The sequence below is a fragment of the Rhinolophus ferrumequinum genome, chromosome 22 (assembly GCF_004115265.2).
Source record: "Rhinolophus ferrumequinum isolate MPI-CBG mRhiFer1 chromosome 22, mRhiFer1_v1.p, whole genome shotgun sequence".
Taxonomy (NCBI): Eukaryota; Metazoa; Chordata; class Mammalia; order Chiroptera; family Rhinolophidae; genus Rhinolophus; species Rhinolophus ferrumequinum.
The window spans coordinates 47,725,990-47,743,745 of record NC_046305.1 but is presented as its reverse complement, the minus strand read 5'-3'; the positions used below and the strand labels follow the sequence as shown (position 1 = coordinate 47,743,745).

General features: G+C 42.6%; 2 protein-coding genes across 8 annotated transcripts in view; one reads left to right on the top strand and one right to left on the bottom strand.

Annotated features, from left to right (window-relative positions):
• The window catches only part of WDR3 (WD repeat domain 3), a 28,479-nt gene extending 28,026 nt beyond the window's left edge, over positions 1-453 (bottom strand). The window contains exon 1 of one of the 2 annotated variants that reach the window (XM_033093218.1): positions 360-453. The gene's annotated coding sequence lies outside the window, so the exon portion shown is untranslated. Of the gene's footprint in view, positions 1-73; positions 231-359 lie in introns of those variants that run through there. The other variant, XM_033093219.1, reaches the window with a different exon arrangement.
• Positions 454-515: 62 nt separating this feature from the next.
• GDAP2 (ganglioside induced differentiation associated protein 2) overlaps positions 516-17,756 on the top strand; it is a 56,413-nt gene continuing 39,172 nt past the window's right edge. Inside the window, exons 1-6 of one of the 6 annotated variants that reach the window (XM_033092908.1) lie at positions 516-697; positions 6,363-6,605; positions 7,910-8,049; positions 11,773-11,926; positions 12,290-12,378; positions 17,076-17,152. In XM_033092908.1, the coding sequence (XP_032948799.1) occupies positions 6,430-6,605; positions 7,910-8,049; positions 11,773-11,926; positions 12,290-12,378; positions 17,076-17,152 (636 nt within the window). In that variant the 5' untranslated portion in view covers positions 516-697; positions 6,363-6,429. Of the gene's footprint in view, positions 698-815; positions 869-900; positions 922-969; positions 1,192-3,187; positions 3,209-6,362; positions 6,606-7,909; positions 8,050-11,772; positions 11,927-12,289; positions 12,379-17,075; positions 17,153-17,756 lie in introns of those variants that run through there. The other 5 variants (XM_033092903.1, XM_033092906.1, XM_033092905.1 and 2 more) reach the window with 5 other exon arrangements.

Sequence of the window (17,756 nt, the reverse complement as noted above, 5' to 3'; positions counted from 1 at the left end):
CCTGCCGTGTGACTCACAGCCCCCCAACACACGCGGCTCCTGTGATGCACTGAAGGGCTGGCGACAGACCTACCAGACGTGCCTAAACCGAGTCTTCAAGTCCGGAGAGGCTGAGAGGGGATCCGCACACCGATCCCACTGCCGGAGCATCCTCAGTCAGGCGAGATGGTGCACGCGCCATCCCGGGGTGTGTGCCGCCGGTGGGGCGCGCTCATCGCCAGTTTTCCCTCCCCCCTAGCGACCCGCCCCAAATCCCTCCGCCTCATCTGCTGCTGACACCCCGAGGGCGTCGGCCAGGACCAGGCAACCCCGAGCAGCGCAGCAAGAGCGTGGGCCCGCGGCGTACCTACGGCACTCACCTTAGCCTCCACGAGGACCCCGGCCGCTTGGCCCCGCCCACGGGACCCACCCCTTCCGGGTCCGCTGCGGGACCCTCTTCCGCCCGACGTTCCCTGTGCCTTCCAGGAGGAAATGACGCACGAGCCGCGCGCGCTCTGATTGGTGAGCGCCGGCCGGGATCGGAAGCCTGCGTCTCCCAGCCCACAGCTGTTGCCGCCGGTCGCTCAGGCTTCCCGGGACTCGGGCTGGATTTACTCGCCGAGCTTCTAGAACGGTTGTCGGGGGATGCCGCTCGACCGCATTCTACGAGGAGCTTAAGCCGCTCCGCCTGCCGCCCGGATGGGAGCCCCCGAGTGCTGTGAGAGGCGGGGCAGAGGCCGGGAGGGAAGGCGGAGCCGAGCGGGCGGGGGGCGCGGCGGGAGGCGCACGGGACCCGGGGAGGGCGGAGGGGCAGTTCTGTCGCTTCTCCCCCAGCCGTGGGTTGGGTTTCCGAGGTGCCGTCGGGGACGAGTCATCGAGCAGAGAGGGGGTAGGCAGAGCCGGGCACCGAGACCTTGGGGAGGCGCGCGCCCTGGCGTGCAGGTGAAGTAGGGCGGCCGGGAGCCCTGCGGGTGGCAGCCCGAGTCCGGTCTGTGTTGCCGCGGGTGTGACCGGGGCGTTCCACGAACCGAGAGCAGCTCGAGTCAGGGCTGCGTGGGCGCTGAGCCCAGGATGCTGAGCTGTCTGGATCCCCCAGTCCCTGGAGTGACATTGATCTGGCTTTGTGTTTCCGCTCCCTGGCCGCGCGAGGGGGAAGTGACCAGAGCTGACGCCTGCTCGCTCGGGAGTTGAGGCTCAGGTGCTCTGTTGCAGGTGGGAATTAGCTTTTCCCTCTTGCAGTTCTGTCCGCTTTTACTCCCGGGCTGCATAGAAGTGTTCAGAAATGAGTCCTGATGTCTGTCGCTGTGGACGATTGCTAACGTGTAGTTATACACGCAAGACACAAGCCTTTGCTTTCGCTTGTTGAGCACGATCTCGGTAGCCAGCCTCGAAATTAGACTTTTCTCTACATTGCCTGGTTTTCTTCAGACGTTTCTGGAGTTTTGAAGACGTGCTCACCGAATCTTCTGTATTCGAGACATGTGCAATAGTAGAGAATGCATAGGATGAGCTGGGAGACAGACGCAGCCGTGTTAAGTGTTCCCACACAAGGTTACCGTGGGTTGGATGAATGAGAAGGAAGGACATTGTGTCAAACCACTATTATTTCAGTAAGTTTGATAGGGAAGGGAACGTTTAGGTAGGTTTGGATGGTTAATATCTCCTCGAGGTGATGTGCATTATATTATTACCGGAGGAAAAATGTGTGCTTCAGTAGAAACCCTAATAGTCTAGAAAATATCTAGATGACACCGCTTGGTCTATCTGATTCTAAGAAAACTATTTTACAGCTGTGTAAACTGTGGATAAGTAATGTCAATACTAAATAATTTTTGTCTGGAGACGTGCAAGTTCTGTCCTTAGAGGCTCAGAGGAAGTTTAACTTTCTTGTACATTCATTTCAATTTCCTGATCTATTAAGGTACCCAATTTTGAGATTCCTTTTATCTGCCATTTGCCTGGTTCTCCTGTGAGTTAAGTAAACTCTTGAATACGTGTTCACTTTTGTATTTGAATGAATTATGATTTTACCTTTTAAAAAAATCTTTTAACATTATTAAGCGTTATGGGAAGGGACAACCACAAGTGGGAAAAATAATTCTAATAAAAGTTTGTGTTAAGAGGAACTGCGATTGATTGCTAAAATAATGCATCTCATAAAATTCCCAATGCATACACTTTCAAGAGTATAACCCTGGATTCTTATTTAAGCTTCAAATGGCTCAGTGTATTAATACTTATAATTGCAAATAGTAAATTTCTTTTAATATGAAGGAAGTACGACTAACGCTGTTACAGCTTGTGCTTTGAATGGCTTTGAATGATATTGTTTGACCTTGGTCATTAACACAGCTTAGAAACATTTTTGTGTTTGTTGTGTTAAATGCTGTGTTTATTGTTGACATGTTTGGCCCCTTGTGTTTGTTTTCCCATCTAAATAACTTTTTTAAAAATGTCGTTCTTTCCATTTACGTGGAATGACTAAAATATAATAGATTTGACGTTGAGACGGGTTTTGTATGCAAATATCTGATGTATCTTGAAGTTTTAAATATTGAAACACAAAGACATAAAGCATGGTAAACCTGTAATATATGCAAAAAAACAGTGAAATAGAGCAGGTCAAAAATGGAGGTTAAAAGGGTGGAGTCGCTCTCTTTCTTTGTAATTTCATCCAGTCCTGTCTAATCAATGTAAGCATTTTGAAGAACAAGTAAACAGCTTTAAAGTTCTTGTTTTCAAATTAAGAATGATGCCATTTTCTTTTTCTCCAGACAGCAATCAGGGTTTTTCTTTGAGACAGTGATCCAAGGTGTTCTGCCTGATTCTGCCCAGTCTTAATAAAAATCTAATCCCTTAGCCAATGCATTTATTCGTATAAAGTACTATTTAGAGAACTCCTTAAACTGAAAGATGACAAGATTTGTTTTTGTAAAACACGACTTAAAAGACTTGAGAAAAAAGACAAGCTACTATGTAACGAGAACCATTTGCCCTCATTATGCATTTGAATTATAGGGTATACTGTGAAGTGGGTTCTGTTTTGTCTTTAGGTCCTCATCGAGGAAGGTATCTCTTGTGATTCTCAAAGGTGTCTGTGACCCCAAGCATGTTAATTTAAAAAACCACAAAAAAAAAACAAGAAACAAAAAACAGTGTTCCTTAAGAATCAGGGATCAGATTTTCCTGCCTTGCTTGGTTTTGCGGCTCCATTTGCTTTATTGCCAAGGTATGTGTGTTAAGGGAGAGGGAGATTTAAATCTCTTTTTAGTGAGAAAAATAAATTTCTGTTTTTAGAGATGGAAAAGAATTCACCTTTTGTTAACTGTCTTGACACTTCCCATAGAGTGCCATTAAACTCTGCCCCACAATAAGAGCTCTGAACGTTACTTATTACTCATTTAACACCCCGTATCTTGTGGGTCACAATGATTTTTAAGATCTGGGAAGAAGATCCAACAAACTACTGACAAGATGTGACTGGAGATACAGGAGAACCACTCGTGTGTATTGTCAACGAAGCTAATAGAATTTCAGGGAGGGAATAATCAATAGTAAATGGAGCTGTAAGTTGATTAGCTCTTGGATTTGACATTTGGGGGGTTATTGTTGACCTTGAAAGAGCAGTTTTAGTGTTGTTCTAGAGATGGAAGCAAAACTGCAGTAGGTTGAATCAATGGAGGAAAAGGAAGTAGAGCTGCAAAACAAATTACTCTTACAAAGTTAAGTGGTGAAAAGAGTTTACTTGGTCTTGTGAAGGAGAAATGGGTTAGGAACATTTTTGAGACTCAGGACTGATGGGAAGGAGCGATCAGCACGTGAAGGGAGAGCGGGTGACACTCCATTCTCTTAGAGAACTAGTCAAGTGGAAAATGGGTGTAGTCCCCATTTGTCCTTCGTCAGCTTGTCCAGTTCAAGTCTGAATATTTGTGAACAAAGCTACAGCCTTTTGGTTGCCTCTAGTTTCAAAGGGGACTGGACTAACTAAACACCCACTTCTAGATAAAGTTAGTTTCTTTATTTCAAAATAGTTTCAAAGGAGTACATAGTATCACATAAGAAGAATCTCCTCCTACAGTTTTATCATGGTATAATCTACCAGGCCTGTCTGAAATTGTTACGTAAATGCTCACACTTCCTACCACACAGTGTTGGTACCGGAATTAGCATATTGTGTCAGATCCGTGGTTCATTCCAATTTGTATCTCTCCAAGTAGCGTCTTGTGTCTTCAGCAAGAAGCACCAAGGAATTAGGTGTAAAGGGGGATGCTTGTTCTCCTTGACTCTTAACAAATTTAGGATCGTACAGAGAAACTTCTCAGGAAGTTCACACGGCTGCCTTTATTCCCTGATCGTGTCTCATGTTCAGTGTGGTAAGCGATCTTCAGCTTCCCAAACCCACTCATCAGTTCTTAGTCCTATTACTCAGCCTTTCAGTAGCACTGGACCCTAGCTCTTCCTTCCAGATCGTTTCTTCTCGAATCACTATTTTCACTTGGCTGTTAGGCTCCCGTACTTTCCTGGTGTTCCTTCCATTCTTATCACTCCTTCTCTATTTCATTTTTTGACTTGTCCTCTTTGCAACTCCTAAATTCTGCCTCGGTCTGGACTCGGTCCTTGGATCTCTGACCTCAGTTTGCATTTTGTCTCAGTGATCTTGTCAGGTTGCCATAGCTTTAAATCCCATCCATATGATGAGACTTCCAGTTTTTATCTTTAGCCTGACCTGTACTCCGAGCTCTAGCCTCATGTAGCCAATTGTATGTTTAACATAAATAGTTGGCCACATCAAGGCCATCTCAAACTTAGTACAAACAAAAACATACCACTCTCCCCACAACCTATTCCCTATTCCCGTCTTCCCTTCTCTGTAAATATCTTTACCATCTACTCAATTGCGCAAGCAAGAAACCTAGGAGCTATCTTTGGTTCTGCTCTTTTCCCTCAGCCTTCGTATTCATTTAGCGTTTTGTTGCCTCTGCCTTTCAAATATATTCCAAACCTAACCATTTCTCACCACCTGCATTACCATCTCACCTAGATGAACTGCAGTCATTTTCTACTGGTCTCTGCTTTTCCTCTTGCCCACCCCTCAGTTTCACTGTAGCTTCAGAGTACTGTTCTCACAGGTTATGGCAAGTTGTTATTTCTGTCAAGATCCTTCCCTAGCTTCCCCTCGTATTTACAGTAAGGTCTGAACTTCTGATTCCGGCACGCACACTGCCGCCCTCGGCCTTTCCCTCTCTCCCCCACCTCCTCCTCTTCTTACCACTCGTTACCGCACTGGTTCCCCTGCAGCAGACCGACCTCCTGGCTCTTCCTGGAAGAGACCAAGTTCCTCCCTGCCCTTTTGGCCTTTGCACTTGCTGTTTTTTTTGCCCAAAACACCCTCCAGAGCTTCACATGGCCTGCGCTCTTCCCTTCATTAGCCTTCTGCTCAGATTATCACGCTTTCTCTCATGATACGCCTTGCCTCCTGTCTTCCTGTTCGAGACCCACTTGCTTGTTCCTTTAGCACCTCTTCTCCAGGAAGCGTAAGCTCTGCAAGGGCAGGGACTTGCTCTGTCGTACAGCTGACACACTAAAGATGCTTACAGAGATTTATCAAATGAATGAACCTACCATTTTACAGAAGCTGTCTGACGTATTGGCACATTAAGGATCCTTTTCTCGTGTTAGTTAAATTTCCCCTGACCTCTCTGAAGTACTTGACACTGTGTGTTTTCCTATCACCATGCTCTTCTAATTTCTACATTTCTGTACAACCAGTCTACTATATGAGTGTCTCATACACCATATCCTACGAATTGTCAAGTCCTGTGAATTCTTTCTTTGTAGTGTCTCTGAGGTCTATGGCTTCGCCATGTCCTTCTCTACTTGCTTCAGCCTTTATTATCTCTTACTACTTGATTGCAGTAATCTCCCTGCTGCTCATTTGGTCTTACTCCACACATCCTCCATATTATTAGACCGAACTCTTTACATTGTATGTTATTTTTTATCTTGGTATCTCTTGCAGCACCTAGCACTTTTTCTTTTCTCCAGTAGCAGACATTCGATGAGTGTGGAATGAATAGTCCTGTGTTTCTGGAAAGTAGAACTAGTGGGCCATGTGATTATTTTAATGGCTGTAGTTCTCTGAAAAGAATCCGTGCTTAAATAATCCCCCTTTCTTCCTGTTTTAGAAAAGCTGGGAACTTTTTAGAGAGAGAAAGAAACAAAATGAGCAGTTCTTTGTTTTGCATTGATTTTTATGGACTCTTTACGTGACTATAATCACGCAGTGTACTGTTGGAGCCCTTCGCAGTGGAGTTCTGTTATTTGCTCTAATAGAAGTGAAGTGGTAGTTGTTCTCTATTAAAACAACTTTCTTTTCTCTCCAGCTAAGGTCTCCAGTGAATGCTGAATTGCTCAGGAATTTGGGGAAAGATAAGCTGAAGTCCCCAGTCCATGGATCCCTTGGGTGCACCCTCCCAGTTTGTGGATGTGGACATACTACCCAGCTGGGGTGACTCGTGTGAAGATGAATTAAATGCCTCTGATACTGCAGCTGAAACTTTTCAGAAAGACACGATCAGATCACCTTTCCTTTATAATAAGGATATCAATGCAAAAGTGGTTCTTTGGTAATTTGTTGATTAAATTATATCATGATATGATCATGCTTTCTCAATATTTCTTCTAAATTCTTTTTTCTCAGAATCTCTTCGAAACATTTTTGTAGACCCTAGCATTGTTGAAATACTGTTTTGCATATACATAACAGCTTTATTGAGGTATAATTGGCACACACAGTAAACTGCACATAGTTAAAGTGTTCAGTTTGGTGAGTTTTGACATATGTATATACCCATGAACCGATCACCACTATCAAGATAGTGTATAATATATTTATCACCCCCCCGAAAGTTTTTTTTGTCTCTCTTTGTAATCCAACCCTCCTGCCCCCTCATCTCCACGTCCCCAGGCAGCCATTGGATCTTCTGTCACTGTAGATTAGTTTGCATTTTCTAGAGTTTCGTGTAAATGAAATCATATTCTTTTCTGTCTGGCCTCTTTCATTCATCATAATTATTTGAAAGTTCATCTCTGTTGTTTCATGTAGTAGTAGTAGTAGTAGTAACATTACTCTTTTATAAAAAGCTTTATTGAGATACAATTCACCAATTTAAAGTCAGTGGCTTTTAGTGTAACCATCACCACAATCAATTTTAGAACATTTTTGTCAACCCTAAGTTCTGTGCCCGTTAGCACTCCCCATCCCCCCCTCCCGCCCCCCACACACGCACACACACACACACCACACACGCACACACACACAACACACACGCACACACACACACACACACACACACCACACACGCACACACACCGTCTCTCAGCTCCAACCAACCACTCATCAGTCTACAGTCTTTCTATTTGCAATCGCCTATTCTGGCCATTTCATATAAATGGAATCGGCTGTGACTTAGCGTAATGTTCTTAAGGTTTATCCGCGTTGTATGCATGAGTACTTCATTCCTTTTTATGGCCAAATAATGTTTCATTGTATGGATAGACCACGTTTCGTCTCTCAGTTGTTAGTTGATGGACATTTGGGTTGTTTCTGCTTTTTGGCCATTGTGCGTAATGCTGCTATGTCTAAACTCTTTAAACCCACCACTTCCAGCTCCATGAGCTTTCTGCAAATGAAAGAAATAGGATAGCAGCCAAGGAATAACATGGTTTTGTGAATTTCGGGGTTGTAGCGATTGCACTGAGGATCTAAGATGCCAGATGAGCCTTTCTGAGTCAGGAACTACTTTTCTACCGTTGCTTGAGCTTCTGAGCTAGCCAGACCGTTGCCGTGAGGGAGTAAGGATAGACTGTATTGAAAGAACATTCTTTTCTTCCTCTTTCCCACACTTGCTCTTTCTTTGTGTTTCCTCAGGAAAGGAGACGTGGCGTTACTGAACTGTACAGCGATTGTGAACACCAGCAATGAAAGTCTCACAGATAAGAATCCCGTGTCAGAAAGTATCTTTATGCTCGCGGGGCCTGATTTGAAGGAGGACCTGCAGAAACTTCAAGGTGAGGGGACTTTCTTCGGTATGTTATTGCTTAGGAAGCATTTGTCTTGATATTTGAAGAAGCATGTTTTGCATTTATGTGAGAAATTTATGCCGATGTATCTGTTTTGTTGTTCTTGTCAAAACTAAATCAGAACAGCTTTTGGAAACTCCCCAGTGTGTTAGAAGCTGAACACGGAGATGTGACTCTCAGTAAAACTCCTCTGGCAAGTTCTTCAATTTTAAAATGACAATCTCCGTAGCCAATTAGATCTTTGGTAGCAGTTTCCTGGCTGTATGTTTTCTTGCACTGATAAGCCTTGTAGAACAACTATCCTTTGTCTAAACTGAAACTGTTTTATTGGATTTAATACTGATAGAGAATTTTCTTATATACTTCCTGGACCCAGAGTATTGCACTTTTGAAATGAAATTGACTTTTATTGATAAACACAAAGTGTATCATCACAAGAGCAAACATATTCTCGATTAATTTTATACTTCGTGCTGTTTTCTTTACCAGAGCATTCTTCTGGGAATATTTCTTTGGAAATGGGAGCAGGAGGAGTCCTGTTTGTTCAGAATTATTTTTACCTTAATTTACTAAAATTTTCTTAAACTATCAACCTGGCAACCTTTTGTTACTGTCATTGAAACCCAAGTGGAATATTGTGTAATTCAATCATACCATTTTATAAAAAGTATTTGTGAACTACAACAATTGTTCTCAAAATGCAAACAGCAGGTCCCTCCTGGGTAAAATCTTGATTTCTTTGACCTTTGTCATTTAACACTGACAAGTGGTTTCTAACCTAATAAAGATACTCGAATTTGCATAGGAATACTTATTATGTTGGCTCCAAGAAAGAAGGGATAGAGAGAGAATTGCATTATCTGATCAAGAAACGGAACTTGGACTGTGAGGGCAGAAGAGGAAAAAAGTCTTCAATTAAACTAAAGACATGATACCATGAAGGGCATGTAGAAATTAGCAAATGTATTAGAGATAATACTGAGAAGGTTTTTGATAAAAGGAACAGAGAAGCTGGTCTGGAAAAATTCCTAATGAGGCGCGCGCACGCGTGTGTGTATTCTCACTAATACCTTAGAGCCGGATTTAATACTTAAAAAAGAAAATAATAAAATGTAACGTAGGTGTACAAATAAGACGTCAGTATTTAACAGCATGTGTTTGAGAGTCTCCAAACCAGAGTTCATTTGATAACTCTGCCCTTTATTAACTACGTAACTTAAGGCAATTACTTTATTTCTGCGTCTGAGATTGCTTATCTCTAAAATAGGGGTGGCGGTAATAGTCTCAGCCTCAGTTCCTGACACATAACCAGCCCAGTGAGTATTTGGGGATGGAACAAATTAGTATCACGAAGACTAACGTAAAAGACATTGAATGCCGGGCACATCTTCCTCTCAGTAGAGTCAGACACTTGTGTTTTTCTTTCAGCTCCGTTTTTTTCTTGGTCAGGTTCCTCCTGGAACCTTCTCATCCTTTCCTTCCTCTCTGGAGTGCTCTCCATGCCTGCTGCTCGGTTCATCCTGGGCAACCATTTTTTCTATCTAACAGATTGGATACTCCCCTTCCCCCCAATTTCCTAGATCTCTTGCCTTTCTCTTCTTTGATGTACTTCTTCATTTTTGTGAGTAAATCTTCCAGAAGATTTGAGAAGAGTGGAAGGGGGCAAAATTACTGAGATCTTGCTTCTACCCTCACACTCAATTGGTAGTTTGGTTGGCAATAGAATTCTTGGTTAGATACCATTTTCCCGATTTTTAAGGGCATTGCTCTATTATTTTGTATTTTTATGATTGCCCTTGAAAAATCAGAGACTGTTCTTATTCCTGATCCTTTGTATCTTGCTCGTTTATTCTCCAGAAACTTTATGATCTCATCTTTATTTCGGATGTTCTTTTAATTTCACAGTGATGTGGTTTGAGTATTATATGGGCTCTGAATCTAGAAACTCTTACCTTTCAGTTCTGGAAGATTTCCTTAGCTTTAGCTTTAACCTGTCTATTGAACTGTGTCTGCTGTCCTATTTTTCGCTTGGCTATCACAATTATGTAAGTGCTTTGTCCTGTTCTCCGAATATTCCTTCTTTATAACATTCTGGTTTTGTTTCTCTGAGAGTAGTAATTATGGTGTTGGGAGTTTTTTTGGTGTGTTTTAAAGTTTCCTTCTCTGCATTGTCTATTTTTTGAGCATTTGTTTTGCCCCCCTCTTATTAGATGCTTTCCTCACTTCCTGGGGATCCTTGAGTGTCAGCTGTGTGTAAGAGGGAGGAGCCGAGAAGCTGCTGAGAAGCTGCGTGTGCATGGACAAGGGTTAATGCTCCGTAGTCTGGAAGTAGATGACAAACAAGAGCCATGTTTTGTTGGGAACCTCCCTCAGTATCAGAATCTGGAGGTCCTTTGGTTTGGGTCTCTTAGTTTTCTGGAAAGCACTCTTCCAGAGTGTCTGTGTTGGGGAAGCCAGTTAGGAGCAGAGACCTAGAGCTATCACACTTGAGTATTACACTTGAACTAAGTCACCTCTTCAGCTGTGCCTGGGCTTCTGGAGTCCAGAAACTCCCTAGTTCAGCATCTCCAAACAGCAAAGCTTCCTGATGCTGTGGTGGTAAAGAAAGCATCACCTCGCTGTGCTGGCTGGGGAGGGCTTGTTGCAGATTGGACTGTTCTCACGCAAACATTTAAGTCTGCCTCCTCTTTTCAGTCCCACTTCCCCTCATAGCCTTTAGAAACACTTAACCTCCGACTTCTGAGCCTTTTTAGTGTTCAGCAATAATAACAATAGGGGCGGATGGGTGGCTCAGTTGGTTAGAGCATGAGCTCTGGGCAACAGGGCTGCCAGTTCGATTCCCACATGGGCCAGCAAGCTGCGCCCTCCACAACTAGACTGAACACGGCACCTTGAGCTGAGCTGCCGCTGAGCTCCCGGATGGCTCAGTTGGTTGGAGCACATCCTCTCAACCACAAGGTTGCCGGTTCGACTCCCGCAAGGGATGGTGGGCTGCGCCCCCTGCAACTAGAAACGGCAACTGGACCTGGAGCTGAGCTGCGCCCTCCACAACTAAGACTGAAAGGACAGCAACTTGACTTGGAAAAAAGTCCTGGAAGTACACACTGTTCCCCAATAAAGTCCTGTTCCCCTTCCCCAATAAAATCTTAAAAATAATAATAATAACAACAATAATAGCTAATGTGGGTATGCTCTTTGCATATATTAACTCATTTAAACCTGGGAAGTTAATACTAGTAATGTCCCCGTAAATAGGAAACTGAGGCATGGAGAGGCCAAGGACCTGCCCAGAGTGGCACAGCAGGAACGTGGTAGACGCAAGGTTTGAACTGAAGCCGTCTGTCTTGAGTGTAGCACACCCTGGCAGTACAGATCACCCTGTTTCACATTGGTTACCCCGTTTCTGCAAGCACTTCGGTTTTCCTGCATCACTAAGTCAGTTACTTCTAGCTGAGCGACTTTCTACCTTCCATAATTTTAATGATGCTTATCTGCTTCACTTTCTCTTTTATTCTCTTTGTCTCTGTTTTTATACCTATTGTATTACTTCAGTGTCATTTTGGAAACAGAGATAAATGTTTGTGTTCAATCCGTATTTTTAACTGAAATTTCTCGAAGTTCTTAATACTCTGTTTTATGCATTGTTTTGTGTTTTTTGTTTTTTTTCTCCCCTAATACCTCCGTGACTTCTGAATGTTCCATGGTTCCCAGGTTGCCGGACAGGTGAAGCAAAATTGACAAAAGGATTTCACCTGGCTGCCCGGTTCATCATTCACACGGTGGGACCTAAGTATAAGAGCCGCTATCGCACAGCTGCCGAGAGCTCCCTGTACAGCTGCTACCGAAACGTCCTGCAGCTGGCAAAGTACGGTGGGCTCGTTTCCTGGGCACGGCATGCCCTGTGTTGTTAAAGGCCCTGGTTTTAAAATGAAGCCCAGCTCTGGAAGTCAAAGTTGGAAGGATTTAGATAATTCCAGAGGACCCCGAATTAGCAGGGTGAAAGATGTAGCAGGGGATGTAACCTGTTCCTATTTTACTTAGTCTTTAATTGGAATATACTTCTTCCCAGTGGTGCGATTCAGTCATATTATTAAATAATACAGTTGGGTTAACTATTATAGTAGCTTTGGTCAATGGACAGGGAAGGGGAAGTTGAGCTGCATTTTCAAATTAGTCATGTATTATGAATGTTGATAGTATAATTTTACTGTTTTCTTTTTGATTGCAGAGAGCAGTCAATGTCTTCTGTTGGATTCTGTGTCATTAATTCTGCAAAACGAGGCTATCCTTTAGAAGATGCAACGCACATAGCACTTCGTAAGTACTATTGGAGACGTTACTAAATTGCCATAGCCCTTCATACGTGGGATTGGGGATGCTGTACATAAATTGAGTCTTAAAATGTTTTTATCACTAATTAAATCATTATAGCCAAAGATTTGTTAACCGATCGTGGCACCCTGGAAGAAAGCTCATATTGGACAAGTTGCAGAGCTCTCAATTTATTTTTTATGTCGGCATTTTTATCTATTAAACAAAGGCTTAGAAGACTTGCCTGTTAAATTTGAAAATGATACCAAGCTAGGAAGTATGGCCAGTGTGTTGGCTATTTGAATCGTAATTCAGAATAATTGTCATAGGCTGCAACAGTGAAATCAAAACAGATTTTATAATGTCAGATTCATACAGCACCTTGCAGTTTAAACCACGGCAGAATTCACTTGTGCTATTTGACTATAAAACTTTGCATTTTGATTTTTAAAAGACTGGGCTCCATCACTATGAGCCAGAAGGTCACATATGTAATATGAAAATGTGACGTTCAGCTCGACAGTCCATGATATCACTGTGTTATATGGACATTCAGACTACATGTGGACTTTGGTGGTTCTGGGTACCCAGTCAGGAGACACTGACAGACTGCGGGCACACCATTGGAAACAGTCGTGGTATTTCTGCGAAAGGAGAGCGTCCTTTTAGCATACCTAGTGCCCGTCTTCAGAAGGAGCCTGAAGGAGGCTCGTTAGGGACAGAGTCTATGCTGCATATGGAGAGCAACGGTCTTAACCTCTCATCAAAGTCACACTGAGCATCGGATGAAAGGAAGCCGTGACCCTTTCTTCAGAGGAATGTAATCTGTGTAGAGTTGACCTGTTTCAGGAAGTTCGCAGATCTTTGTGCGGCTGTAGATAAAACCTCCAACTATAGAAGGCAGGTGTAAGCCAAGGGACAAGGCAGGAGAACAGTACCATGTGACCAATCTGTAGGATGGTCTGTATTAGAAAGGTAGCTTAAGTGAACGTCTTGTCACTGGGACTATTCCTACAAAGCTACATGACCATCTGTCGCAGGTATTCCTTTGGGAGGGAAAGTGTACTGGGCAATCTTTAAGACCTCTTTCTATCTCTAGAATTTAAAGATGAGGAGCTCAACTTACATCCACTAAAAAAAATTACAGCTATTTTACTCTATAAAATTGTTACTACATAGCCAAGAATTTTGGGTGAGGATATGTTCAGACTTAAATAGTCTTATTTAATAATGAGCTATTTTTAAAACTAAGGTCTTTATCACGCAAGGATTTTATAGTAACTTTATATATTTTAGAGTTTAAGTTTATAGACATTATATTAGACTGAGCTTCTTGAGGGGTAGAGATCTTATCTTTTCATCTTTGTATCTGTAACGCTCCCTTGTGTCAAGAATGCTTTGTATATGGTATTTGCTCAAGAAATATGTATTTTAAAAAGGGATGAAGGAATTTTCTTTTACTGCCTCAGCAGCCCTGTGCTTTGGGTAGTGTGGTATCTGTCTTTCCAATGAAAGAGCCTCGGAACTTGATCATGTTCTCAGGGTTCTGCAGACTTGGAGCATCTCCCCAGGCCGCTGACCCCCAGGTTTAGTAACGTGTTCGCTGTGCTTGCGTCAGAAGTGCTTCGGTGGGAAGCTGCTGTGTTACAGTTAACCTGCTTGCATGCTGAGGGTGCCTTGCCAGAGCGGGTTCCTGCCTTTATATGACGCTTCCTGGCGAGGCTGCTGGCAGGTCCCGGCATTCTCTGGTTCTCTTTAGCCCTTGCCCTGCCATCCATCACAGCTTGAGCTCAACCTTCGTGTATGTTTCTACTTCTCATTAAAGTAATCATATGAATTAGATAAAGAAGCAGCATCATTTTAAGAAAAAAAGGGGGTGGGGGGGCTCAAAAAGGAAGTCAAGAAGACTGATTTTTGGTCCTGATTCTACTAGTGTAACTCTAGCTCTTTGGCCCCAGATACGTGACTTCATAAAGTACCATAGAGGTCTCAACTTGGAGCAGGAATTGTAGTTAACAGCAGATAAAGAGCAACAGTGGCTAGAAGGGACTTGGATGAAGCAATTTCTAGGAATTGAACTAGCACAAAGGAAATGTAAAGCTTTAACATGGGCATGTTAACATATTTTCTAAGGCCTGTTTGACTTATCACACCTTAAATCTAGTAGCAAAAGTATAGCTTCTCATTAAAGCATACACGCAGCCAGTTGTGCCCTTGGCTTGTATACTTTCCGAGCATTTGGCATATACATGGCTCGTATACTTTTGTAGCAACAGATGCCAAGACCAGATCTAATAATGTAGCTCTAAGTCGTTAGTACCCAAGCCTTCCTTATTAAACTATTACTGAAATTTATTTCATTTGAAACCTAAGTAATACCTTCTTGATAAATGTATCAAGGCTATTTAACTTGCAGTTCAGTTCCTCTCCAGAAGACTATTAAAGAAACACCTGCATTGAAATAAATGTATTCGGTTATTTATTCATTCAGCAAGACTTTGAGTGCCTACTATGTGCTCAGGCCCTTGCTGTATAGAAGAGAATATGGTGGTGAGAAAAAAGACGACAGTTTGTTCTCGTTGTGTTTCCAGGTTAGGAAGCGAATGTCCCCCATGTCATTCTCACCGTTGAAGGGTTTTCCCTAACAGTTAGGCACATTGCATCCTGGTTGGCAGCAGAGAGGAATGCACAGATGCAACTTTTGGAAGGAAAAGTTTGGAGTGGCAGTTAGTACTGAAACCTTCTAACCATGACACCACTCTGTCCTTTTGCCTTGTTTTTGCAGAATTACTTTTCTGAATGAGCTCTGCTGAGGGAATTCAATTTGAGTACTATTTGGCCTTGTATTTTGTCTTCCAAAGGCAGTCCCACAAGTATATGCTGGGAAGCTATTATGTGTGCACATTAGAACTTGGTGTCAGACTAAATAGGATAGAAGAAAATCCCTTTTTGAAAGTTCATTTTCTAAAAAATTAAATAGGGGACTAAAGGGAGAAATGAAAAATGGATTTGTCAGCTAACAGGGAGAATTAGGAATATTTGTGCAGTCCACCAGCAAATGGATCTCTCTCTGAGGTCCCCAAGATAAGGAGTGAGCATGCAGCCTTCAAAAAACTCACAGTCTGGCTATGAAAGTGCCAACAGAAGTTCACAAGTGCTGTTCGAAAGGTTATAGCAGGAGCACAAGAGGGACGAGATGGCTCTTGACTGGGTCTTGAAAATCGAATAGGAGCTCACTAAGCGAACATCGTGGCGGATGAGTGGCATCTCAGGCAGACGTGACCATGGGAGCAGAGGTCGGGTAGCATACAAGTAAGTGGCGCATTCTGAGTACAGCAGATCCGCCGATGTGGCTAAACCGTAAGCTATGTGGGAGGAATAACTGGAAATAGGGCAAAGGGGCAGGGGTGGAGGGGTGTTTAGTGGAGGTCAGAGTGTGAGGAGCATGCTAAGGACTTTGGATCTTAATCTGTAAGCAGTGCAGAGCCACCAGAAGTGTTTAGTAAGGAAGATAAAACTCGGGCAGCAGTGAGTTTGTAGACTTGGAAAAGATAGAAACAGGCGAGCAGTTGAGGGCTTGTTGCCAAAGTCTTTGTAAGCACTGAGAGCCTGAGAGCAACTGGAAGACAGGTGGAAGTAGCAGCAACAGAATTTCAAGGACATGATAACCTATTGAAAATGCAGGGTGAAAGAAGTGTCAAAAAATCCAGGATTCTAGCTTGGGTGAGTGGCTGGATGTTGTTTTGTAACTGAAATAAGGAACACAGGTGACAGGGCAGGTTTTGTGGGGAAAGATGGAGGTCAGGTTTGGACCTGTTAGAGTCAAGTTTGCACATGTGGAGTTTCAGGTCTGGGTTATGTAGACAAATACGCCCAGTAGCAGTAGGGAATTCAGGTCTTTTGTTCAGAAAACAGAATATGAAGATTTGAGTGCCATCAGCATTCGGAGTAATACCTAACCAGAAAATCAGTAATCTAAAGAAAATATATGTATCAAGAAAATTAGAAATGTGGACAAAACTTTGGAAGACAACAACTTTAGAAGGTAGACTTGGGTGTTTAGAACTAAGCTAGAGAGATCTCTAATAAGTTAAGGACCGAGAAAAAGGCCATTAGTTCTCATTATTAGAAAGGTGACAGAGAAGAATCTGGATAACCTAGAAATTAAGGAAAAAATCATTAGCTTTGGTTTGGTGGAATTTTGAAAGGTATGATGCGCTTAGGAGGACATCTCATACTGTGATGGAATGAATGGAAAGACACTTGTGCTACTATATCACTCTGGTCAGAAAGAGAGGCCACAGGGAACAAAAAGAATACACTCGATATGGGAGAGTTGTCTGGGGTCAACATCTTCTAGAGCCAGGCACTGTTCTGGACGCTGGCAATGACACAGTGAATCAAATAAAGCTCTTGCTGTTATGGAGCTTTCATCCTAGTGGATTGGGGCTGGTGGGCAGGGAGGGTATGCAATAACAAGAAACTTCCCCAAACGTCTATACTAGTTGCTCTGGAAAAAAGCAAATCAGGGAAGACTTTTTAAATACGGTATCTGGGCAGGCTTTGCTGATAATCAGGTGTCCCTGAGCAGAGACCTTAATGAAATGAGGAATACTCCATTACCAAAATGGGAAGAGTTTGATTTTTCTTCATATGTCAATAACTGCTTTTTTATTGAATAATCTTTCTATTCTTTTCCGTAGGCACTGTAAGGAGATTCCTAGAGATTCATGGAGAGACCATTGAAAAAGTAGTATTTGCTGTCTCTGAACTTGAAGAGGTATTTGGCTAATTATGTTGCACTGTTTAAATGTTACAGACCAATATCCTCTATGAATAGAGATGCAAAAATTCTTAGCAAAATAATTAGCAAACTGAATCCAGCAACCTACAAAAGGGTTATCTACCATCACTAAGTGGGATTTATCTTAGGAATGTAAAGTTGGTTCAACATACAAAAATCAATCAATGTGTAATATGCCATGTTAATAGAATAATAACAGAATAAAGGATAAAACCGCATGATCATCTCTGTAGATGCAGAAAAAACATTAGACAAAATCCAATATCCTTTCATGATAAAAACACTCAACAAACTAGGAATCAAAGGGAACTTCCTAGACCTGATAAAGGGCACGTATGAAAATCCCATGGCTAACAGTATACTTAATGGTGAAATACTAAAAGCTGTCTGCACAAGATCAGGAACAAGATAAGAATGTCCACTCTCACCAATTCTATTCAGCATTGTTCTGGAGGATCTAGCCAGGGCATTAAGCAACAAGAAGAAATAAAAAGCACCCAGACTGGAAAGAAAGAAAGAAAACTATCTCTATTCACAGGTGATGTCGTCTTGTATATAAAAATCCTAAGAGGCTCCCCAA